Source organism: Rhinopithecus bieti, unplaced genomic scaffold, assembly GCF_001698545.2.
Source record: "Rhinopithecus bieti isolate Rb0 unplaced genomic scaffold, ASM169854v2 scaffold_6933, whole genome shotgun sequence".
NCBI classification, from domain to species: domain Eukaryota; kingdom Metazoa; phylum Chordata; class Mammalia; order Primates; family Cercopithecidae; genus Rhinopithecus; species Rhinopithecus bieti.
In genome coordinates this window covers 437,415-463,790 of record NW_016805426.1, presented here as the reverse complement: position 1 = coordinate 463,790, position 26,376 = coordinate 437,415, and the positions used below count along the sequence as shown (strand labels likewise).

General features: G+C 37.2%; 1 protein-coding gene across 1 annotated transcript in view; it reads right to left on the bottom strand.

The window, feature by feature from the left end:
* TASOR2 (transcription activation suppressor family member 2) overlaps positions 1-26,272 on the bottom strand; it is a 73,006-nt gene extending 46,734 nt beyond the window's left edge. Inside the window, exons 1-5 of the mRNA XM_017872428.1 lie at positions 25,596-26,272; positions 8,984-9,117; positions 5,045-5,190; positions 4,674-4,769; positions 2,718-2,790 (exon numbers count right to left, since the gene is read on the bottom strand). Of these exons, the coding sequence (XP_017727917.1) occupies positions 2,718-2,790; positions 4,674-4,769; positions 5,045-5,190; positions 8,984-9,117; positions 25,596-25,792 (646 nt within the window). The 5' untranslated portion in view covers positions 25,793-26,272. The remainder of the gene's footprint in view (positions 1-2,717; positions 2,791-4,673; positions 4,770-5,044; positions 5,191-8,983; positions 9,118-25,595) is intronic.
* Between the last annotated feature and the right edge of the window lie 104 nt (positions 26,273-26,376).

Sequence of the window (26,376 nt, the reverse complement as noted above, 5' to 3'; positions counted from 1 at the left end):
CAAATTCTCCGAAAAAAAATTAAACAAATGAAGCAAATAATGCAATATGTGTGTGTGTATATATATATATGTTTATATTTATATATATATATTTATATTTATATACATTTTTATTTAGAGACAGAGTCTTACTCTGTTGCCTAGGCTGGAGTGCAGTGGCGTGATCTCGGCTCACTGCAACCTCTGCCTCCCAGGTTCAAGCAATCTCAAGTCTCGGCCACCTGAGTAGCTGGGACTACAGGCGCCGCCACCACGCCCGGCTAGGTTTCATGTATTTTTTTTTAGTAGAGACGGGGTTTCACCATGTTAGCCAGGATGGTCTCGATCTCCTGACCTCGTGATCCACCCGTCTCGGCCTCCCAAAGTGCTGGGATTACAGGCTTGAGCCAGCGCGCCCAGCCTATGTTTGAATTTTTCATAATGAAATGAGAGTGGGGTGAAACAATAAGAGAGAAGAAAAAACGTTGTATGCAGTGTTATAAGGGTTATGAATTTATCACTTTTAATGTCCCACAGAAGATGAGTTGAATGTAAACTTTATTTTTTTTTGTTTTATAGAGTTATCATATGACCCAGTGGTTCCACTCATTGTATATCAAAGATATATATATAACTATGTCCACCCAAAAACTTGTACATGCATGTTCATAGAACCATTATTCATAATAGCCCAAAAGTAGAAATAACCCATATGTCCATGAACTGATGAATGCATAAAGAAAATATGGTATGGCCACATAACAGAATACAGCATTGTACCATTTAACATTTTGGTCAACAACAGACTGCATAAAGTTTGGACAGTGGTCCCATAAGTTTGTAATACCATATTTTTACTGTACTTTTTCTGTTTTGATACACAAACACACACCACTATTTTATAACTGCCTGAAGTATTCGGTACAGTAACATGCTGTACAGATTTGCAGCCTAGGGGCAACAGGCTATACCATATAGCCTAGGTGTGTAGTAGGCTATACCCTCTAAGTGTCTCTAAGTACACTCTGTGATGTTCACATGAGTAAAAAATTGCGGCCGGGCGTGGTAGCTCACACCTGTAATCCCAGCACTTTGGGAAGCCAAGGAGGGCAGATCATGAAGTCAGGAGATCGAGACCATCCTGGCCAACATGGTGAAACCCCATCTCTACTAAAAATACAAAAATTAGTTGGGCATGGTGGTGCATGCCTGTAATCCCAGCTACTCAGGAGGCTGAGGCAGGAGAATCACTTGAACCAGGGAGGTGGAGGTTGCAGTGAGCTGAGATCGCGCCATTGCACTCCAGCTTGGCGACAGAGCGAAACTCCATCTCAAAAAAAAAAAAAACTGCCTAACAATGCAATTCTTGGAACGTATCCCCATTGTTAAGTGCTGCAGGACTGCATTATTCAATCATAAAACGGAATGAAGTACTACTGGTTCATGCTACAATATGCCTTAAAAACATGCTAAAAGAAGTTACTCAAAAAAGACCGTATATATGATTCCACTTATATGAAATGTCCAGAATAGGCAAATCTATAAAGGCAGAAAATAGACTGGTGGTTGCCTAGAGCGGGGACGGTAGAGAATGGGGAGTCACCGCTAATGGCCATGGGATTTCTTTTTTGGGTGATAAAAATGGTCTAAAATTGACAGTTATGATGGTTACCCAACTATGGGACTACACTAAACAATGGGTGAATTCTATAATTGTGAAATTATATTTCAATAAAGCATGTTTTTTAAAAGGTCAGCAGGAATCTAGCCATGACGATAATCTTTCTCAGTTCTGATCTCCACATTCTACATAGTACCTGGCACTGCTAAATACCCCTCTTCGTGAGATCTTTCTGCTATCTGTGAAACTCTATTTCCTAAGTCTCCATGCAACAGACTGCTCTTGACACTTCCTCGTTCTATCCTCGCTGTACCTCCCCACACGCTGGTCCCATTAATGACCCAAAAGTTCTGTTTTTGCCATCTTTCTTTCCATGCCATCCCACTAACAATGTCTTAGCTTCAGTTCACACTCCACTCCCACAACACCAGCCCCAAATCTAGTTCTGATCCCTTTATGACCTATAGGCTATCTTTCAGAAACACTTATGAAAATCTCACTATTTCTCAAATTCAACTCATAAAAGTAGTACTGTCCATTTACTGAGAACTTATTAGGTGCAAACTCCTGGGCTAAACACTTTACAGTCTCATTGAATCCTCCCAACAACTCTATAGTTTAATCTGTTTTACACATGAAGAAACTGAATCTTAAAAAAAGTTAGTGCTAATTCATATTCTTGATAATTAGGTAACATTTTTCTTTTTAACTCATCAGCTTCTCTACTAATCTGCTTCTCTTCTTATGTACCTCTTTTCTATTAATAATTATCATGGTAGTATAAGTTTAAAAGCTTATATTTGATTATTTCTTCTCTTACCCCTCACATTCCATGGTTGCCAAGTTTGGTCAGTTCTATCTAGTGTCTATTCTTATTGCCATTGTGATAATTTAGAAGACATTCTCAAGACAATACCAATCTCTTGACATTGAAAAATACTGTCAAGTTTTAAACTCAAATCTCATTCATATGTTTAAATTTAGAAATCTAAACATTATGAGCTGACATTTAATGAAACTGGCTTTTAATATACATATCTCATAAACCTAATGAAACCTTACTTCATCTTGTAAAAGAAGACTTTTTTTTAAGATTCTTTTTGCTTTACAGGCTTACCTTTGGCTGGATCACCCAGAGTGGTAACAGCACTGCTGCCAACACGGAGTCCACGCTGACATACCAATTTTGCCTTTAAACAAAAGATTACTTTGCTTCAGTCTTTGAAGCAGCAATGAAATAATGCGGTTTTTTTTTTTTGTTTTTTTTTTTTTTTTTTTTTTTTTTTTTTTTTTTTTTCAATACGATAGAGACAGGGGGGTCTCACTATGTTTCCCAGGCTGATCTCAAACTCCCGGGCTCAAGCAATCCTCCCACCTCAGCCTCCCAAAATGCTGGGATTACAGGTATGAGGCACAACTGCATCTGGCCTAATCTATAAGCTTTAAAATAAATAGTTTGTTCACTGTAGGTACTCAGGGCACAAAGAAAACTTATTCAAAGCAATCTGTATTTTGATTAATGGCCCAAAATTTTCACAGAATTTTACCATTTCAATTAACAAAAATGTCAGCAAAACCAAATTAAGCAGGGTCACAGATAAGTCCACTAGAAGACTTATTTTCCAACTACAGCTTTAGAACCATGAAATTTCAAAATGTCTTACTGCCAAATGTTATTTTTAGTAAGAACCCAGAGCATCTTATTTGAATTCAGATGATTAAGTTAAAAAGGGATAAACTCTTCTGGTATTACTATATAGTCCTTATTATATGTTAGTGCTAATTATCTGCTAAACAAAACTGCCCCCCTTCTTTATAGACCATTAACCTAATTGAAGCACTAACTTTGACTTATTTTAGATCTCTGGTATTATTTAAAATGTATCTAGGAAGCCATACGTATCTTTGGAGACCTACCCTGTACACGGTCCTTTCCTTCCCCCATAATTTAGGTACAGGCAACAATACAGATTTCAGTCTTCAAATTTTTTTTTTTTTTTTTTTTTTTGAGACGGAGTCTCGCTCTGTCGCCCAGGCTGGAGTGCAGTGGCCGGATCTCAGCTCATTGCAAGCTCCGCCTCCCGGGTTCACGCCATTCTCCTGCCTCAGCCTCCCCAGTAGCTGGGACTACAGGCGCCCGCCACCGTGCCCGGCTAGTTTTTTGTATTTTTTAGTAGAGACGGGGTTTCACCGTGTTAGCCAGGATGGTCTTAATCCCCTGACCTCCTGATCCGCCCGTCTCGGCCTCCCAAAGTGCTGGGATTACAGGCTTGAGCCACCGCACCCGGCCCAGTCTTCAAATATTGAATGAAGGAATTTCAGTTAACCAGGATGCCAAAGTTTATTAAGTTACATGATTTATCTCCCAAATCATGTAATTTAAACCAGAAAAATATCCACAAGAAACAAAGTATCTATTAAACGATGATCCAGAATGGAAAAATATTCCTTCAATCTATTAAAGGACATTACTGACACTAAAGAAACCCGTTTTAATCCAAATTGCACCCTAAGCTTACAAATGTTTTTTTTTTTTTTTGAGACAGAGTCTGGCTCTGTTGCCCAGGCTGGAGTGCAGTGACGGGATCCCAGCTCACTGCAAGCTCCGCCTCCCGGGTTTACGCCATTCTCCTGCCTCAGCCTCCCGAGTAGCTGGGACTACAGGCGCCCACCACCACGCCCGGCTAATTTTTTGTATGTTTTTTAGTAGAGACGGGGTTTCACTGTGTTAGCCAGGATGGTCTAGATCTCCTGACCTTGTGATCCGCCCGTCTCGGCCTCCCAAAGTGCTGGGATTACAGACTTGAGCCACCGCGCCCGGCCACAAATGTATTTAAGATAAAACTTAAATATGTTTAATCTCTTAAATGTATTTAAGAGAAACCATGAAAAGTTGTAGAAATCAAATCAAATCTCCTTCATGACTGGCTTTTACTGCTGTCATTTATATGCCACCAAACTAAGTAACAAAAAACACTGATGATTTGGTAATCTTACAACTCTTATAGAACGGAAGTACCACAATATTTAAGACTAATGATGCCATTAATTTTCTACAACCTAATTCCCTTACCTGCTTTTCTGTATCAAACAGAAGAAACCCGTAAGTATCTTGAAGTTCTTCCTGAGTATAGTTACTTGCTTTTTTTTGTCGGTAAAAAGTTTTGTACTGTGTAAAGAGAGAATAACCAAATGCTATAAACTTACTATTTTGTCTTGCAAATTAATTTTTAAAATGCATCATTTAAATTCCTCCTGCTATAAGACTAAACATAAATGCATTATTTTTCTATTCCCTAGAATTACCTTCCAAGTGGCTATTTCCAAGGATCTGCTTCGTCTGAAAATGATAGCTAAAAGTGTTAGATTTATATACCAAAAATGATGGATTTACCTCTTTTAAAACTAAAACAAAACCATCACAGTGTGTACCAAGCACCTCACCTCATTTAAGAAAATGTCATTTTTCACCAAAGTCACTTGACTGTACTGAAAACCATGCTCAGATGAAGAGTCCAAGTAAGATGTATGGAGGAGTGAAACTGCCCTCTGGAAGAGAGAATCTGAACTCAAGGACACTGTCTCAAAAACTGTAAAACACAAACAAAAACAACGCAGCTATTTCAGATACCAAAGGATGGGGTTAAGTGGGACACACTGAGTATCACTCAAAACATCATCTATTCCTTTCCTATATAACTAAGAAATATTTGTACTGTCTTAGCAAAATAACCTAAATAAATTACAACTGAGGCTGAATTACTTTTAATACAGGAGCTAAAATATGCCCTGCCAGACCCTGTATGTCTTTCGATTGAAAGCTGTGTACTATAACTGTAGTTGGTCAAAAGCGGATACAACTGTAGTGTCAAAGTGGTAGTCAGAAACTGCTTAGACTTTTAGAGCAATTTCTCATTCTTTAGTTTTTTTTTATCCTCCGTTTCTATCTTCTTTTTTTTTTTTTTAAATATATACGCCACGCTTGATAAACTTACCCTTTACATATTTTCATTAAATCCCTAAGTCAGCTGGGTTCCTTTTAAGGGACCTATTATTGCCCAGTCACCAAACACAATAGAAATCACTGTATCTCTGGGATTTCCTTACCAGCCAAGAAGAGTCTATTGAGTTTTACATCCTGTGAGTTATATTATAAAATCACTTTCATTTTATACAACAGAGCTGTATTTACAATTTTTTGAAGGTGCTTTTTTCAAACCACACCCATGTGAGATAGTGCTGAGAGACTGTGATATGCCCTTCCCAGGAGAGGTGTGTTTTCTTATTGAGAATTACCGACTGGATCCAGTAATTATGTTGACTGACTCTTTGTGCCTTTTGATTTTACAAGTCTCTACTTTAGCAAGAACTGAGCCTAATGACCTAAGAACACTGTCGCATCTAACCATTTTAACTGTTCTTTCTCCTATTTGTATTCTTTCTATTCTCTTTATTAAGGTTGGGGGGTTTTACAAACCCAGTATTTACAAATAATAAGGAGAAGAGAATGATTTATATAGCACTGGAAGTACTGGTCATATAGTATAAATGTTATGAAGTACAGTAATATGGCTTCCTACTTTTACCAAAACTCCCAAATGTATTAAAGTTCAAAAAGTAAAGAGAAAAAAGAATCTCAATCAAAATTAACTTATAAGTAACCGATATACAAAAACTAGACTATCTCAGAAATGAAAGCAGACATTTTAGTAAGCTAAATTTGGACTAAACTGTCCTAATACTTTAATTATCAAGATATTTTAAAATATTTTAATAAACTTCCAAGTATCAAAATGAAAGACTGTAAATAGAAAAGAATGAAATGTTTATGAATATTCTGAAGTTGATATACATGATTTATATATTCATTCTAAGTTTACTTTTACTTTTGCTCAGTTTCACTTTCTCCTGCAATATACCAGTGCTGTAAAAAATAAAGACATTCTGAATAGATGCAAATAGCAAAACATCAGTTACAATAATTAAAATTAAAGCTTTATTAGCTACATTACTGAAAGCAAACTGGCAAGCCTGAGCATTTTCAAATTCATTTTACAAATAATCTGTACTGTTAGCCTAAACACAAATCAAGAATTCTTTAGACACAATAATTTTGGAAACTTTATATTTGATGTTTATAAAAAAGCAAGAAGTTTTCCAAATTGAATTATCTATAGACCAAGATCTAATATTTGAGAAACATATCGTTTACACTGAAAGAAATGTTTTAAAAGTAACTCTGGAAATGAAGACTATGATTATCAACTTCTCTAAATTCTATAAGTCATTAATAGCTAGGCACAGATTTAAGTTATATACATCCTCATTTTTGAGCATCATAACGCACAATAACGAACTGAAAACTGGAAAGATGGTGCAATTAAAAACACTAATATAGGGTTTCCCAAATACATGCTCACAGAATACTTCATTAACACCAGTGTGGGGAATACTGTTCCCTATAAAGCTACAAATAAAGTCAATGATTTAAAACGAAGGAGGAGGAACAAGTACCAAATTATTTTTTGCTTATATATTTTTATTTCCAGAACTATTTATTTATGGTTAAAACTGCTTCCACTTTAGGCCAGTATTCCCCAAATAGCAGTATATGCATAAAAGCAGTGATTTTATGGTTATACTTTTAACATACCTAAAACGTTAAAAGCAAAGTTGTTGGAAAATCGTAGCTAATCTTAAATCTTTCATGGGTTCATAAAGACATCAATTACACTCTCAAGAAAGCACAAGTTTCCTGCTCAGCAAATGAGAAAATAGATGAAAATTTCATCTAGAAATGTGATGCTCTCCCTTCTTTACAAAATACACTTTCATTTGAGAGTCCAATTAGTGCACTAAACAATACAAACACTTTATGAACGAATGGTCTCGTTTTTGCTGAGTAATGCTCAAGCTTTATTTAAACATTCAAGACTATAGACTTTTAAAATGAAGAGGGGGCTATACCACAAAGAAACCTAAAAATCTAAGAAGGCAACCTGAAAAGTGGTTGCTTATAAAGTATTAAGTATATCCCTTAGGGCTTAAGTGACGAATAAAGAGCATGTAAGAAAGGTTAAGTTCAATCACAATAGCTCTGAAAATTGAGTTTTCCTATAGTACCTGGCTTTTGGCATATTCCTCCATTTGTGAGTTTAGTCTTAAATGTTAAGTCAAGCTTGATATAGGTTGGATTCTAGTCAAAGTAACTGCAATAACCTTTTCCCCTTCTCAAAATCCCTTAGAGATACTGAGTGAGACTGGTTTTAGACACTTGTCTCTCTTTTTAACTCCTAATAGAGATGAGAAAATTATAAACCAACTTCTGATGCCATATCACAGATAATGGTCTTCCATTCTAGAAACATCTGGTCTGATAGTAGATGATGAAATAAACTAATGTCAACATCTTAGGTGTCACAGAAATTCTAAAACAACTAGTTCTTGTACATCTCCCCATGACTTTCCTGGCTACATCTTCCTATAGAAGGGTTGCAACCCTTCATTAATGCTAAAGATGCCTATATCCTTCATTTAGTCGAAGTAAGCCATTTGATAGTTGCTGAAGAAACTGTTACTTAATCCTAAAATCTATTACCTCTACTTTGAAGATATTAAAGGATATCTGGGTTTAGATAAATGTAACTTCTTAGAGCACAATTTGGTAGGACCTAAATAAAACCTTAAATACACATACTCATTAACCATTTCATTTCTAGGAATCTATTCCTGAAAATACTAAAACATACACACACACCACACACACATACAAAGGTGTTCCATGTGTATCAGTATCTTTAACAGTGAAAATACTGGCAATAACCTTAATTGCTATCAACAGGGAACAACTTGCAACTATTAAATAAAAACAAGGTAAATCTGTACATACTGGCATATAAAGATATCTATTATATGCTACATTATATGATGCCACTTGGTTGAAAAATATATAAATAATTTGTTTGAAAGTATACAGAAAAAGACCAAGAAAGGTGGGAAGCCAAACTGTTAATAATGGCTAAACCAATGGCTATTGAAATTGGAAAGTGGATACAAGGGGAACTTACATTTTTTAAACTTATACATATGGGTTTTTCTTGCATGTATTACTTCTACCATTTAAAATACTTCAATTCAAAACCAAATAAAAATGCAACAATTTAAAAGATACAAAGAGAGGAACATACATGTTTTATGTTATAATTTGAAAAGTTAATCACCTATTACTTTTGGACTAATGATTTTTTAAAAAATACAGGTACTGGAAATCATAATTTTTTAAAGTCTTTGTTTTACATGATCTAAATTAAAACTAAAAACATTGTAATCATTCTATTCTGGATTCATAATTTATGACTTATAGCACTTAAGTTTAATACCCACTCTTTTCTGATAGGGACCCTGTCTCAATCTCCTCTAAGAGAGAATGTAGCTGGGAGGGTGGTCTGAATTCATTTTCACCAAGTATACCCTCAGAATTCTTGACACAGTCCTGTTCTCTGTTAATGTCATAAATGCTAAAATGAAGAAGAAAAAAAATCATAAAGTGAACAACTCTATTTATAGCATATTTACTATAGAAACAAATGTTCACCGAGTATCTAATCTGCGTTAGGAATAATTATGTAATATTTATTTACCTCCTTTGACAAGTATTCTCAGCTAAGGACTAAATTTGTTCTATAAGCAATAACACATAATTTGAAATGTTTTTCCTCCAAAAGTCTTTAACTTCTAAATAAAATTTTATACACAGAAATACATTATGCTTAATCACTTTTGCCTTACTGAAAAAAAATCTTTCAAAATGAATAGATCACAGAACCGTATCTTTATTCCATTAGTTGAAAATAACAAAATCAAGCAGAACACAATTTACAAAACCTCTCTCCTCCCCAGATTAGTAGTATATATATTCATTAAACAAAACTATTAGTGGTGACTATTATGCATCCAATACCATGCTATACCTTGGATTTATCAAGACAAATGACAAACAGTCTCTATTACAGAGAAACAGGCCCTATATTAAAAGAGTTCAGATGAGGCTGGGCGCAGTGGCTCATGCCTGTAATTCCAGCATGCTGGAAAGCCAAGGCAGGCAGATTGAGCTCAGGAGCTTGAGACCAGCCAGGGCAACAAAGTGAGACCCCACCTCTACAAAAAAATACAAAAATTAGCCAGGCATGGTGGAGTGTACCTGTAGTCTCAGCTACTTGGGAGGCTGAGGTGGGACAATGGCTTGTGTCTGGGGGGAAGAGGTTACAGTGAGCTGAGACTGCACCCCTGCACTCCATCCTGGGTGACAGAGCCAGACCATGTCAGAAAGAGAGAAAAGAGAGGAATGGGAGGAAAGGAAAGAAAGGAAGGAAAGGAAGGGAGGGCGGAAGGAAGAGAGAGAAAGAGAAAGGGGAGAGAGAGAGAGAAAGGGGGGAGAGAGAGAGAAGGGAGAGAGAGAGAGAGAAAGAAAGAAAGAAAAAAACAGAGCAAGCTCAGACTAGACAAGGAAGAAAAATCTGCAAAGAAATTATAAATGTGTAGGAGTATCTAAAACATGATATAGTGGATGTACACTAATATAATCAATTTTATGGAGACGGAGCTATGTCAAGAAAGATTTCATGAAGGTATAGATACTTGAAATTTGAGAAGATATTCAAATGAGGAAGCCAAAAAAGGAAATAGTAGACATTTTCTAAATAGTAGAAATAGTATAAGCAAATGAACAGATATATAAACATGATACATTAAAGGAACTGCAAATAGTTTAATATGACTGACTAAGGGAAGAAGGGGGAGAAGAATAAGAACAAAGAAAAGATTAAATAGGTGGTCAAGTTTTCAGTTTTATCATGAGTCTGTGGAATAAGGATTTTAACATGCTTCACAAAATAGCATGTATAGTTTTACAGCACATTTTTCCCCCAAAAGAACTGGAGGTAGAATTGTGTGGATACATTCAAGACTTTTTAGGAAAAGTAGCTTTGTTGATAAAATTTCATGAAGGAGGTTGTTTATGTAGGGGAAAATTAGGAACTAGGAGACCAGGATTCTGGTGCAGGTTCTACCACTAATGTGTTTTGAGACAGTGCTTGAAGATATAGTGGACTGACTTCCCTACAATCATGTCCCTTTTACTTCCCTTCCACAAAACCACAATTTTGTTCAGGTATCAGGTACCATGGTTCAGAAGAAGTTTGGGGGTGTGTGCGTGTGTGTGTGTGTGTGTGTGTGTGTGTGTGAAAATGAGTGAGGGAGTGTGTGTGTGTGTGGAGAGAGAGAGAGAGAGAGAGAGAGAGAGAGAGAAAGAAAGAGAGAAAGAGAAAGAGAATGAAAATCTTAATTACTCTATGATCATTATGGTAATTCCACTCCCTTTGAATAGTGTTTGTTTTAGGAATAAACATGTGACTCAGTTCTGGCCAGTGAGATATAAATAGAAGTCTACAGAGAGAGTTCTGGGAAACCTTTCTTAGAAGAGGACTCCATCTCCTAGCCTAAGATCTCGTCTGAAGAGGTGTTGCCTGGATCTCCTTGGAACCAAGATGGGATTGATCGGCCAACATAGAATGGAACAGAACAGAAAGAAACCAGATCCTTGAACTGATGAAATAAACTAACCTGGGGGCTGCCTTATCTTTGGGCTTTATACATGAAATAACAAATGTTCCTTATTGTTTAAACTTTTATTGGAAGCTGAAGACACACTAACTGATGGATTTTGTTAAATCTATACTCTCTAAGGCCTCCTTTAGTTATAATTGCCTTTCTAAAGCTCCTTTCAGTTGTGACTCTACAAGGAGCTTTATTGAAGGCTTGCTGTGCATGAGGCATGGTGCACTGGCATCAGATAACTTAGCAAATTACTTTTTTCTTTGTTGCCATGGATAAAGACGTTATCCTAGTAAGTGTTAGCAAGGAAGCTATTGTTATTAATGGTAACAATGGCTAACATTCATTGGGTGCTTACTTTTTTTTTTTTTTTTTTGAGATGGAGTCTTGCTCTGTGGCCCAGGCTGGGGTGTAAGTGGCTCAATTCTGGTTCACTGCAACCTCCACCTCCTGGGTTCAAGCAACTCTCTTGCCTTGGCCTCCCGCATAGCTGGGATTACAAGTGCCCAGCACCACGCCTGGCTAATTTTTGTATTTTTAATAGAGATAGGGTTGCACCAGGTTGGCCAGGTTGGTCTCGAACTCCTGGCCTCAAGTGATCTGCATACCTTGGCCTCCCAAAGTGCTGGAATTACAGGCATGAGCCACCGTGCTAGGCCTAGGTTTCACTACTTAACTGTATGTATTAATCATTGCTGAGCCATACTGTGTAGTCAAGTTCCTTTCTTACACCATGTTTTGCTTTTCTGAATTTAAAATAGCCTCTGCTTAAATTTCAGTTACCAATCATTATTTCAGCTTGAAATTCTAGAGAACTAACAATATCCTCTGGATAAAGACAGATCAAAGATTTTGTTCATTTTGAGCAGTTTCTTTTCTTTTTTTTTTGGAAGGATCCTTTCTGGAGCACTGTGCCTTCTAGCTTCAATCTGGGCTTGTGCCCTCTGATATTACTGCCTGGCTTTCTAACTTTGCTGGGGGATGTTAAGATACAAAATTGATCTACAGATTCAACACAATCTCAGTCTGCAGAAACTGATGATCTGATTCTAAAATGTATATAAGAAAGATATAAGCCAAAACAAGTTTGAAAAAGAAGAACAAAGTTGAAGGACTCACTACTTGATTTTAAGAATTACTACAAAGCTAAAGTAGTCAAGACAAGGTGGTACTGATATAATGAAAATGCATATAGAGCAATGGGACAGAAGAGAGTCCAGATAACAGATATTTAATATTACCAGTATAATTCCATCGAGAAAGAATATCTTTACAATAAATGCTGCTACGGAACAACTAAAATGGGGGGAAAAACATGAACCTCAAACCTCTACCTTAAACCATAAAATTTAATTCAAAATGAATCACAGACCTAAACATAAAAACTATAACTATTTGGCTAAAATTATAAAATTTAAAAAATCATAGGGAAACATTTTCTTGACTATGGGGTACATAAAGTTTTCATAGGGCACAAAATTAGTGACCTAGAAAAATGTATACATCAGACTTTCTAAAAATTAAAACCATCTGATCTTCCAAGGTATCATTATTAAGAAATGGGAAATATTTACAAAGCACCTGTACCTAGAATATATAAAAAACTCATAGACACATTTCACAAAAGAAAGCATATAATAAAAGGAAACATGGGAAATGGGTCAATATTATTAGTTATCAGGGAAGTGCTAATTAAAACCACAATTAAATACTACTGCTCCAGCAGAATTGCTAAAAAGACTGAAAATACCAAGCATTGCCAAAGATTAGGAGCCGCTGGAACACTCCTAGTAGAAATATAAAGCCAACTGAAAAATTATATAGCCAATTGAAAAAATAATATCAGTTTCTTATGAACATACACTTACCATATGACCCAACAATTCTATTCCTAGATATTTACCCAAAAGAATAAAACATATCCACAAAAACACTTGCACATGAATGTTCAGAGCAGCTTTTTCACAGTAGCTTAAAACTGGAAACAACTCCAATATTCATAAATAGGTGAATGGATAAACAAACGTGTATTCACACACAATAATAATCAGCAATAAAAACAGTAAAACTGATGCATGCATCTCAAAACATTAAACTGGGCAAAAGTCATCAGGCACAAAAGAGTACGTATTATAGAATTCTATACATATACAGTTCAAGAAGCAGCAAAATTAATCTATAGTGATAAAAAGCGTTTCATTAGTTGCCTACAGCAGGGGGCAGGAATAGGAAAATTGACTGCAGGTGGGGTAAGCAAAAGAGAACTTTCTGGGGTGATGGACACACACTATATTTTTATTGGTGTAGTCATCACATGGTATATACATTTACCCAAATTCACTGAACTATATACTTAAATTGTGTTCATTTTATTGTATGAAAATTAGACCTCAATAAAGTTGAGCTGAAAGTCCCAAAACAAAACCTAATGGTTATGAATTTGGCCATAAAGGAAATTCCCTGATCTCTGACCAAAATCAAGTAAAATGACAATGTAACCATAAAAAGTTAATCTCAAAAGCCCCATGTTTGGAAATTTAAATTTTAAAAATCCTACACACAAATGGTTCATAAGTTAAAGGGTAACATGATCTAAGCTTAAGATATTATCTAAAATATCTACAAGAAAACTGTTCGTTTCAAATGTATACATTACAGAAGAAAAACATTTTTAAAATCAACAAGCTGGAGTCAATTCAAGAACTCAGAAAATGGAACACAGTAAACCCAAAGCAAATAAGAGGGGGAAATAAAAAGAGAAGATCAGATGCTACTAAATAAGTGGTAGAGTTAATTGTTATAGGTATGTAAGTTTCAAGCCCAGAAGTTTTCCCACATAAACATTATTTGCAAGAATGAAAACTTTCTCTTTTTTTTTTTTTGAGATGGAGTCTCACTCTGTCGCCCAGGCTGGAATGCAGTGGTGCGATCTTGGCTCACCGAAACTTTCCCCTCCCAGGTTCAAGTGATTCTTCTGCCTCAGCCTCCGAGTAAATGGGATGGGATTACAGGCGCCCACCACGAGGCCCAGCTAATTTTTGTATTTTTAGTAGAGATGGGGTTTCACCGTCTTGGTCAGGGTGGTCTCAAACTCCTGACCTCAGGTGGATCCACCCACCTAGGCCTCCCAACGTGCTGGGATTACAGGCGTGAGCCACTGCGCCTGGCCAAGAATGAAAACTTTCTCAAATTATAAGTCTAGCACAACCCTGAACGAAAACCCAGAAAGGAACAACTACAAAAGAAAATTTTAAGGTAAGATCACCAATGACAATACATGCAAAAAAAATCTTAAATAAAAACCAGAAAAACCTAAACTAGCAATACATATAAAATATAAAACAACGTGATTGAGGTAAAGCTTATGCCAGGAATTCAAGGAAGGAAGGTGTAACATTAGACAATTTATTCATAAAATTAATCATACTGAGAGATTAAAGAAAAACCTATGCCTTACTAGATATAAAATTAAACAGCCACTTGTGATTAAAAAGATAATTCATAGTAAAGATTACCTGATAAGCAGATATCTAGAAAGCAGCCTACATACATAATGGTGAGACATTGAAGTATTCCCTTTAAAATCAGGAAGACAATGATCCCTAATATTATCTTCTAGTTAATTATTGAGAATTTAGCAGTTCATTCCTTTGCTGAAGTTTCCTTTTTCATTTACTGATTAGCTGGTATCTGTCTTCTAGTTGTTAAAAGACGTAAAACTCTGAATGTTTAAAACTACCAGCCAGTATGTAGTCTTTATACCCAAAAGACACCTTGGCAGGACAAAAAAATATTTGGCTCACATGTTCTTTGAGTAGCTGACATGAAGTTCTTCTACTATTTTCTGGTACTGAATGTTTCTGTTATTCTGCACCAACCTGATTTTCATTATATGATCTTTTGCCAGTTCAAATTTTTTACCAGAATCTGTCTCAATGTTGGGGCAGTTTTCCCCGGAGTATGTGTGTCTTTTCAATAGATTTAAGTCTTTTCTTTAAGGAAAAAGAAACATCTTGAATTATACTTTAAGATACGTATTCTACGGAATTGGTTTTCTTTTTGGGGGCTCCAGTTTTGCTCGTTTTGGATCTCTTTTGGCTGTCTTATCTATCCTTACTTACCAAAAAAAAAAAAAAACCATTTCAGTAATGAGATCAAAGCTATAATAAAAACTCTCCCATTAAAGAAAAGCCCAAGACCTTATAGCTTCACTGCTGGATTCTACCAAACATTTAAAGAGGAACTAATATAAATTTCTATTCAAACTTTTCAAAAAATTGAAGAGGAGGGAATATTTCCAAACTAATTCTACAAGGTCAACATTACTGATACTAAAACCAGAGGAGACAATGAAAAGAGAAAACTACAGGCCAATATCATAGATAAACATAGATGCAAAAATTCTCAATATACTAGTAAATCAAATTTAAAAACACAGTAAAAAGATATTTGCCATGATCAAGTGGGATTCATTCCAGGGATGCAAGGATGGTCCAACATGTGCAAATCAATAAATGTGATATATTAACAGAACTAAGAACAAAAACTATATGATTACTTCAACAGATGCTGAAAACGCATTTAATAAAATTCAACATCTGTTTATGACTAAAAAAAAAAGCACTCTGGGAGGCCGAGACGGGTGGATCACGAGGTCAGGAGATCGAGATCAGCCTGGCTAACACGGTGAAACCCCGTCTCTACTAAAAAAAAAATACAAAAAACTAGCCGGGCGAGGTGGCGGGCGCCTGTAGTCCCAGCTACTCAGGAGGCTGAGGCAGGAGAATGGCGTGAACCCGGGAGGCAGAGCTTACAGTGAGCTGAGATCCGGCCACTGCACTCCAGCCTGGGCGACAGAGCGAGACTCCGTCTCAGGAAAAAAAAAAAAAAAAAAAAAAAAAAAAAAAAAAAAAAAAGCTCTCATCAAAGTGCATATGGAAGGAACATATCTCAAAGTAATAAAGGCCATATATGACAAACCAATAGCAAACATCATCCTGAACAAGGAACAACTGAAAGCCCTTCCTCTAAGATATGGAACAAGACAAGGATGCCTACTTTCACCACTTTTATTCAATACAGTACTGAAGTACTGGGCAGAGAAATTAGACAAGAGAAGGAAACAGAGGGCATCCAAATCAGAAAAGAGGTCAAATGAGCCTGTTCACAGATAACATGATCTTATACTTAGAAAAACCTGGACTCCACCAAAAAAAATTGTTAGAACTGATAAACAAATTTAGTAAAGTTGCAGGATACAAAATCAACATACAAAAATCAGTAGCGTTGATATACACCAACAGCAAACAATCTGAAAAAGAAATCAAGAAAGCAATCCCATTTACAATAGCTACAAAGAATATAACATACCTAGGAATCAATTTAGCCAAAGAGGTGAAAGATCTATACAAGAAAAACTATAAAACAATGATGAAAGAAATTGAAGTGGGCCGGGCGCGGTGGCTCAAGCCTGTAATCCCAGCACTTTGGGAGGCCGAGACGGGCGGATCACGAGGTCAGGAGATCGAGACCATCCCGGCTAACATGGTGAAACCCCGTCTCTACTAAAAAATACAAAAAAATTAGCCGGGCGTGGTGGTGGGCGCCTGTAGTCCCAGCTACTCGGGAGGCTGAGGCAGGAGAATGGCGTAAACCCGGCAGGCGGAGCGTGCAGTGAGCTGAGATCCGGCCACTGCACTCCAGCCCGGGCGACAGAGCGAGACTCCGTCTCAAAAAAAAAAAAAAAAAAAAAAAATTGAAGTGGACATTAAAAAACAGAAAGATACTTTATGCTCACGGACTAGAACTCACATTGTTGAATACTATCCAAAGCCAATTTACAGATTCAATGCAATGAATCCCTATCAAAATTCCAGTGACATTCTGCACAGAAATAGAAAACAAATCCTAAAATTTATATGGAACCACAAAACATCCCGAACAGCCAAACCAATACTGTGAAGAAACAACAAAGTTGGAGGCATCACACTGCCCAACTTCAAAATTTACTACAAAGCTATAGCACTGGCATAAAAACAGAAGCATAGACCAGTGGGACAGAACAGGGAACCCAGGTGTAAATCCATGTAGAGTCAACTCATTGTCGACAAAGGAACTAAAACATACAATGGGAAAAGGACAGTCTCTTTGATAAACGGTCGTGGGAAAACTGGATAACTATATGCAGAAGAATGAAACAATCTTACCATACACAAAATTCAAAATGGATTAAAGACCTCTATCTAAGCATCTACGACCCAAAACTATGAAACTACTAGAAGAAAACACTGGGAAAACGCTCCAGGACACTGGTCTGGGCAAAGTTTTTTTTGCTTAAGGCCTCAAAAGCACAGGCAACCAAAGCAAAAATAGACAAATGGGATTACCTCAAGCTAAAAAAAGCTTCTGCACAGCAAAGGAAACAATGAAGTAAAGAGACAACCCACAGAATGGGAGAAAATATTTGCAAACTACTCACCCGCCAAAAGATTAACAACCAGAATTTATAAAGAGCTCAAATAACTCAACAGCAAGGAAGCAAGGAAATACACACACACCCCACAAATAACCCAATTAAAAAACAGGCAAAAGATCTGAATAAGCATTTTTCAAAAGAAGACATAAAAGTGGCCAAGAGGTATATGAAAAAATCCTCAACATCAGGAATTATCAGAGAAAAGCAAATCAAAACTATGAGACATCATCTCGCCCCAGTTAAAATGGCTTTTATTAAAAGGACAAGCAATAATGAATGCTGGCAAAGATATGGAGAAGGGGGAACCCTTACACACTGCCGGTAGAAATGTAGTTAGTACAGCCACTATGGAAAACAGTATAGAGCTTTCTCAAAACAATAAAAACAGAACTATCATATGATCCAGCAATTACACTACTGGGTATATATCCAAAAGAAAGAAAATCAACACATCAAAAAGACATCTGCACTCCCATATTTATTGCAGCACTATTCACAACAGCCAAAATATAAAATCAATGTCAGTGTCCATCAATAGATTAATAAAGAAAATGTAGTATACACAATGCAGTATTATTCAGCCATAAAAAAGAATAAAATCCTGCCATTTTCAGCAACACTGATAATTATGTTAAGTGAAATAAGCCAAGCACACAAAGACAAATATCACATACTCTCACTCATGTGTGGAAGCCTAAAAAGTCGATTTTATGAAAACAGAGAGTAGATTTGGTGGTTATCAGAGGCTGGAAAGGGTAGGAGGAAGGAAGGAATAAAGAGAAGTTGATTAACGTATATAAACATATGGTTTGATAAAAGTAAGACATAGTGTTGATCAGTAGGTTCACTACAGTTTACAATCTATTATATATTTCAAAATGACTAGAAGAGAAGAATTTGAGTGGTTCTAGCATAAAGAAGAGAGAAATATTTAAGGTGACAGATATCCCAACTATACTGACTTGATCTTTACAAATTATATGAATGTATTATCACATGTATCCTAAAACTATGTACATCTAGTATGCATCAATAAAAATAAATGTGTACCTATTTTACTCACTTTTCTCATGTCTATCTTTTGTTTTGTTTCTTTGCATTATCAAAATTGTGGTAAAATATACTTACCATAAAATTTCATTTCTACTTTTATGATCTTTGCCATGGTGTCTAGTCTACCTTGTGTACTTCTGAAGTGGCTTGATCATTTTTCTCTATTTATTTTTTTCTGCTGGTTCCCGTTTCACATCCTACTGTTGTCTGGCTGTCTCTTCTTTGAGTTCTTGTATTTTCTGCTTTCCAGTATTTCTCCATAACTTCTATGCTTCATTAATTTTATTTTCTAATACAACATTGAGATATAATTCATATAGCATAAAATTCATCCACATAAAGTGTACAATTCAATTGCGTTTAGTATATCCACAGAGTTGTGCAACCTTCACCACAATCAATTTTAGAGTATGTTCCCCAAAGAAACCTTCTACCCCTTAGCTATCCTCCTCACCCCTCACTGGTTCCTAGGCCTAGGCAAACGTAATTTCCTATCTCTACAGATCTGCCTATTCCAGACCATTTCTTATAAACAGAGTCATACAGTATGTGATCCTTCATGATTGTCTTCTTTCACTTAGCCTGTTTTTGAGGTTCATCCATGTTAAAGCATATATCAATATTTCATACCTTTTTATGCCAAATAATATCCACTTTGTGGGTATACTACATTTTGTTTATCCATCAACTGATGGACATTTGGGTTGTTTCTACATTTTGGCTATTATGAATGCTGCTGCTATGAGCATTCATGTGTAAGTTTCTATGTGAACATGTTTTCATTTCTCTTAGGTATATACCTTAGAGTGGAACTGCTTGCTCTTCCAGTAAATCTGTGTCTGCTCATCTGAGAAACTGCCAGGCTGATTTCAAAGTGGCTGCACCATTTTATATTCCCACCAGCAGTATACAGAAGGTTCCAATTTTTTCACAGCATTGTCAACACTTATTATCTGTCTTTTTGATTATAGCTATCTTAATGGGTATGATATGGTATATAAATGTATTTTAAAATTTGTATTAAAACCTTAGGTCACATTTTCCATATACTTCAAAAGGTCAGCAAACTTTTTCATAAAGGGTCAGAAAATAAATATTTTAGGATTATGAACCACACGGTCTCTGTCACAACTACTCATCTCTACCGGTAGAGCATAAAAACAGCCATAGAAAATGCATAAATGGGAATGACCATGTCCCTGTACAACTTTATTTTACAAAAACAGGCAAGACCACAGGCAGTAGCTTGACCACTTGTGATTTATTTTCTGGCAATATTGTTTTGAAAACACCATCTGTAGAAAATTGTGGTTTTCTTTCTCTTTTTTAATTTTTAATCATATAACTGTTCAGTTAACTATTGTTTATGAACAGACCATACTAAAGTTCAGTGGCTTACAACCACAATCATTTTTTTTATCACTCACATCTCTACAGTGTTCACTGAATTCAGCTTAACTCAGCTGGGGTGACCCTCAGTCTCCTATCTCTCATCTTCCCTCTACCAATGAGCTAGCAGAGACATGTTTTTCTCATGGAAATGGCACAGATAGAAAGAGAACAAATAAAAATACCCAAGGCCTCTTAAGGCTTAGGCTTGAAACTGACATGGGGTCACTTTTACCTTAGCAAGTCACATAGCCAAACACAAAGTCAAGGAGTAGGGAAATATCTCTGTCACTTTAATGGAAGGAACTGCATAGGGTCATGGCGTGAATATAAGGGAAAGTAAAGCACTAGAGTCAATGCAATTGATAGTGGTGATGGTTGCACAACTTGGGAATAAATGAAAAACCAGTGAACTGTACACTTTTAAATGGTGAATTTTATGGCATGTGAATTATATCTTCAATAATAAAAATCATATAGAAGAACAAAAAACACAAAATATAAAAAATACAATCTACCAGTCATTGTATGGATGTTGTACATACTATTTTTGTTATACATGTCTGAATGAGATGAATTATCCTAGACTGTTATCAGCAGATTCAGGGTGTGGGGGAGGGGACGGCAGTTGTCATGTTTCTTTAGGGTTCCCTCTGTTCCTAAATCAGAGGATTGCTGTTTTATAATACAGTGCCTTGTTCTTGTTCCTTGTCTAATCTCCAAATGTAATCTGGTTCAGGAGGGCCTTTACTGCCAGCTCTGCTTGCCTCTTAGAGACACAACCCTAGATTTCCAAGGTTATGCACTCATTTCTAGGAGTATTTTATTAGCACTAAGATCTCTGCCTCCCCCATGCCCCACCCAGGCACTTTCTCGTTCTACTTTCTCCTTCCTTGATGGATATCATATGGCTCCTCAGTCTCAGTCAGGTATATAAGACTTCTCTCTTTGGATAGGGCTGATTCTGGATATGAGAAGTTGCTGGAGATACCTGAAATATGCTTTCTCTGCGCGACTTTATCTTCATCACAGAACTGCTGGAACTTCCCACTGGGGGTTCCTAACAGCACTTGCATACAACTTGAAGTTAAGAAGGTTTCCTTTCTCCCTGAATTTGTTAAAATGCAGTTTGAGAGCTAGCCCCTCGTTCTCTGCCCCCATTCTTCTTTTCAGAAGTAGGAAGATTAAGAATGAATCTGGTCTTGTTACTTTTGGAACTATACATTTGGTACAATGAGGTTTTGTTCTATTTTTTGTTTGTTTCTGTTTTACTGATCAGGGCACTTAATAGGCCCTTTCAACCTAGAAACTCATCTCCTTCGGTTCTGGGACACAGATACTTTCCTTCCACTGTATTAGATGAAGAACCTCCTTGGCTAGTCCTCTCGTTTTCTTATCATTTCACTCTTACTTTCTAATTCTTGTTGCTCTTCTGGTTTTTGGGGGAGAATTCTTCAGCTTTATTATCTAAACCTTGTATTAAATTTTTTAAAATTTATTCTGTCACAGCAATTTTTTAAATAATTTCTCTTTTAAAATAGCACCTTTTCATCTTTCACAGATGGAATATCTTCTCTTTAAAGATACTAGTTTTATTTGTTGAAGTTTCTTCTGTTCCCTGAAGTAAATCTATTTATACTCAGCTCCTTTTATTTCCTACTTGGTCTCTTTTTCATTAGAGACTTTCATCCCATGGCAGGCGACCCTTGGCTGTACATTTATGCTCAAATGTGAGGCATTTAAAAGCTGACTAGGGCCAGGCACCAGTGGCTCATGCCTGTAATCCCAGTACTTTGGGAGGCCAAGGTGGGAGGATCACTTATGCTCAGGAGTCAAGACCAGCCTGGCAACATAGTGAGACCCCATCTCTACAAAAAATAAAAATATTAGCTAGACGCGGTGGCATATGCCTGTAGTCTCGGCTACACACGAGGCTGAGGTGGGAGGATGGCTTGAGCCCAGGAGTTCCAGGCTGTAGTGAGTTAGGATGGCGCTACTGCACTTCAATCTGGGTGACAGAGTGAGGCCCTGTCTCAAAAAATAAAATAAAAGCCGAACAGAAGCTGTGGTACATGAACAATGCTTCCTGACCAGCAGCTCTACTCTTCGGGTGATCTGATGGATCCAACTGTTCAATGAGGTGAATACCCGTAGTTCTTATCTGTTCAATACTTTGCCATGGGCTGGTAAGTTTCCCCAGCTAAGAATCCGTTAATGTGTTGTTGAGGGGCACGTAAGCCTGACAGTTTGGAAGCCAATCAAAAAAAGACAACTGCTCTAGGTTCACTTTCACTCAATCCTCATTTTCATTTAGGTGCTTCACCCCCACCTCAGCCATCTGGAGCCTCCTAGTTAATGTCTGCTGGGCATAAACTTTCAGTCTTCTGTCAAGGTAGAGGAGAGAGTAGTTGTCTGGGTGTATGGGAGTGGAGACGGGGTTTCAAGGTGTCAAAATGATAAAGACCATCAACCAACCCTTGTATTCCCACCCCGTCCTGTAATTCTTGACTTCAGAAATACTGTACTTGATACTCCCAATTCCTAAAACTTTTCCAGATTCTGTGGAAAGAATCTGCTTGCCCCTTGTTGGCTTACCTCTCTTCAGCTTTCAGCATTCTCTAATTCATGAAATCATTTATTACTTGCCCATCTCCTTTCTAGTTTCCCAAATATTGATTTCAGCTGTATCTTACTCTCACCTCCTCTTGATCTTTGTGATTTATAGCCTTATTCTTTTACTATAATCCTACAGAGACTCCCAAAGAGTGTATACAATTGAACATGTTAGACTAAAAGTGTCTACTTAACCTGTCTTAATTTCTACAATTAAAAAATGATGCAGCTACCTCCTACAATGGTAGCTACTATTGCCATTATTTTATATTTTAATTTGTGTAATTATGAAGACCTCATTTTACTAATGTACCCACCATAGCCCTAATTACATACCAAATCAATACATATTAATAATTAGCTGTTAGTGTATATGTATGTACTCAATAGTCATCTACTCAAATGCATAAAAAGCACAATCTAAAGATCTTCAACGATATTCTCTCAAAGCATCCTGTCCTTTTCTTGCATGATTTATAATTACATATGTGTAGTTTCTTCATTAAAGTCATTTTCCTTCATAAGCCAAGCAATATCATGGCAGGAACCATATCTGTTTTGTTTACTACTGATTACTCAGCATCCAGTCCAATTCCTAGCACATAGTGAGTGTTTAGTAAATATGAATTTGGTAACTGAAGAATAAATAATACTTAGCAATTTAATCTTCCAAAACTCAGAAAAGAAATAAAACTTCTCAATTATTTTACAAAGCAAGCAGATGCGAATATCAAAACTAGACAAAACACACTGAAAAACAACTACAGACCAATCCCTTATGAATATTGACATAAAAATCCTAAATATATGCATTGGCAAAGTAAATCCATCAGGACATTAAAATAATAACAGATCAATTAAGGCTCATTCTAAGATGCAAAATGGTTCAATAAATAGTAAATCCATAAATTTAACCATACTAATAGGTCAAAGTAAAAAACCACAAAGGGGCAGCTCGGGTTTGGGATGGGGTAGGAGAGACACATGTCAGACTGTCAAAAGGAAGTTACTATATAACGTTCACCACATGCCTTTAACATGCAAATTTTTGTTGCTGCACAGTATTTCTTCATTTATACATGTTATTTTTTACCATACTTAATCCAAAACAAATTAAGATGCCCCAAAGGAAACTAGTAACAGTGAAAAATGTCCTACCATAAATTATTCAGAAGAAAGAAAAGCAAGTTCCAAAAGAAATATATGTGTAATATACCATGTCTTAAAGAATATAAACCACAATTTAAACAATGGTCATCTTCTGCACACTTATCAATATCTGGTATTTTTTCTTGTTTATCTGATTGTCCTCCAACCACTAGATAAGTTTCATGAATACAGGGGCCGTGTCCCTTTCAATGCTGTACTGCCAATGCTCAGAACAGTGCCTGTTATACAGTAGGGTTTCAATAAATTTTACTTAACAAATTAATCAATTAGTTTTCCAGATCATATTATTTCTAATTAAAGCCCCTCAGTACCCTCTCACTGCCCTTAGAACACAAAACACACCCTCCTGGCCATGGACAAGTAAAATTTGGTCCCTGCCAATTTCCCACACCTCATCTTGCTCTACTTTCCCCTGACTGCTGAGCGCCAGCTACATGAATCTTTCTTTTACAGCTTTTCCTCTTTTAAGGCCTTTTGCATGCTGTTATTTCTGATCAGATTTCTTTTTTTTCCTCCCCATTCCTCCCATGGTTAAGCTCCTTCTCTTCCTTAGTGACATCTATTTAAGTCATCCACTCAGATAAACCTCTGATCACCCCACTGAAAGTAGGTGTTTTCTTTAAAGCATTAGAACATGGAATAAATTTACTTTTTGGAGGGTTAGGAGAGGTCTATTTTACCCACCAGAACGTAAAGTTTATAGAGGCAGGCATTGTCTTGTTCACCAAAGTCCCCAGTGTCCAACAGAGCTCCTAGCACCACAGTAGATAATCATTCTATGAAGTTATCTTTGGGTGGGACAAGTACAGGTAGTTTTGCTTTACTTTTACAGTTTTATATATTATCTGAAATTTTAAATAAACATAATCTAGGTGAAATAAAGCTATTTCTACTTTGGAAAAAAGATCTCTTATAGTCCTAAGTAGCAGCCAGTTACAGCTGTGGTTTTGTGGGGGTTTTTTCCCCCCAGAAATGAGGTTGTCCAGGTTGGTCTTCAACTCCTGAAGTTACAGTTTTGTTTTGTTTTTTTTTTTTTTTAATGAAGAAAATGTAGGGAAAACCAATAGCATTTCCCATAAGTCAAAACAGAGACCCAGAAAACAAAGTGACCCTATTAAAACCCAAAAAATACAATTTGAGAAATGTACGATTTTCACAGAAACTTAAACATTCATTAAAAAACATTTTGGCCACGTACAAGATTAAATCAAGATAAGAACGCACAAAGGGAGTAAAAACTAAGGTAATAACCTGCAAATACTTGAAGTGCAAAGTCCATGTGCAATCCCTCTTCTACATTTAAAAAGACGATCTTAGTAAGGTTTACACAGGCACACACACAAACTAGCACCATCTCTCTGGTGGTTCTGCAAGGGCTCCACTACTACCACACACAACCTACTCACAATCAGGAGTGAAGCAAGCCTTCGGGTACCATACAAAAGTGTCTTTCATCACCTGGGCTCTGCTGCGGGGCCTCACTGACCGTGCCAAAGCTTCTCTCCCCACACCCTCACCAGAAGGTAAACCGCTCCTAGACAGAATCTGCCCCTTTTCTCGGGTCTCCTTCACACACAGTGCTGCAGTAAGAGCCACTTCCGTAGGTGAGCCCGCCCCAAGCAGAGCGGGGGTCAGAGCTTCCCACAACAGCATGGGGGAGACCTGGGCCCCTCCCCGACTCACCTCATGGTGTATGGCGGAGGGGGCTGTGTCTCTGCTCTGCCGGCAGCCCCTCCGGCCCCCTCCCGCCAGCCAAGGCCAGTGCGCCAGGGCGGGGAACTCGGCGCAGGTCGTGCAGAGCGTGTAGGGCACGGGGCCCGCAGCGCCTTTTGAAAGTCAACAAGGGTGACGCCAGCTCCGCGAGCGGAGCCCAGGGTCATGGCCCTGACTCGGCGCCCACGGACCCCACAGAACGAGGGGATCCCTGCAAACCCCGCTGAGCCCGCACAGCCAACAGGGCTGGGAGATCCCCGCACACTCCGTAGACCCAACAGAGCTTGTAGGGGGTGGGAACTCCACACACCAGGGAACCCTACAAAACCCGCAGGATCCGGGGACCCCGCAGACCTGGGCGGGCTCAGTCGTCAGAACGGAGCACAGGACAGCAAGCCAACTGCCCCTGAGTTCTTGGACGTCACACAGTAACCCCACTAGGAGGATGATCTTAGTGTTATTTTACAAAACTCACTCCAAGCTCCAATTTCCTTAAGTGTCCTGCCCGCAAGCCCCCAATAAGGATATCTATCAATCTCAGGTCTAATCTAAAATCCACGTTCTTTTCACTACAGTGATCTCAAGTTATTATAACTCTTCGTCCCACCGTCATTTATGCAGCCTCACCGGCTACAGTTTGATGCAGCTTTTTAAATTTACTATGCAGATAATAAAAAAAAAATGTATTTATACATGTAACAAAATTAAAAGTCATACTGAATATGGCTTTTTTTTTTTTTTTTTTTTTTTT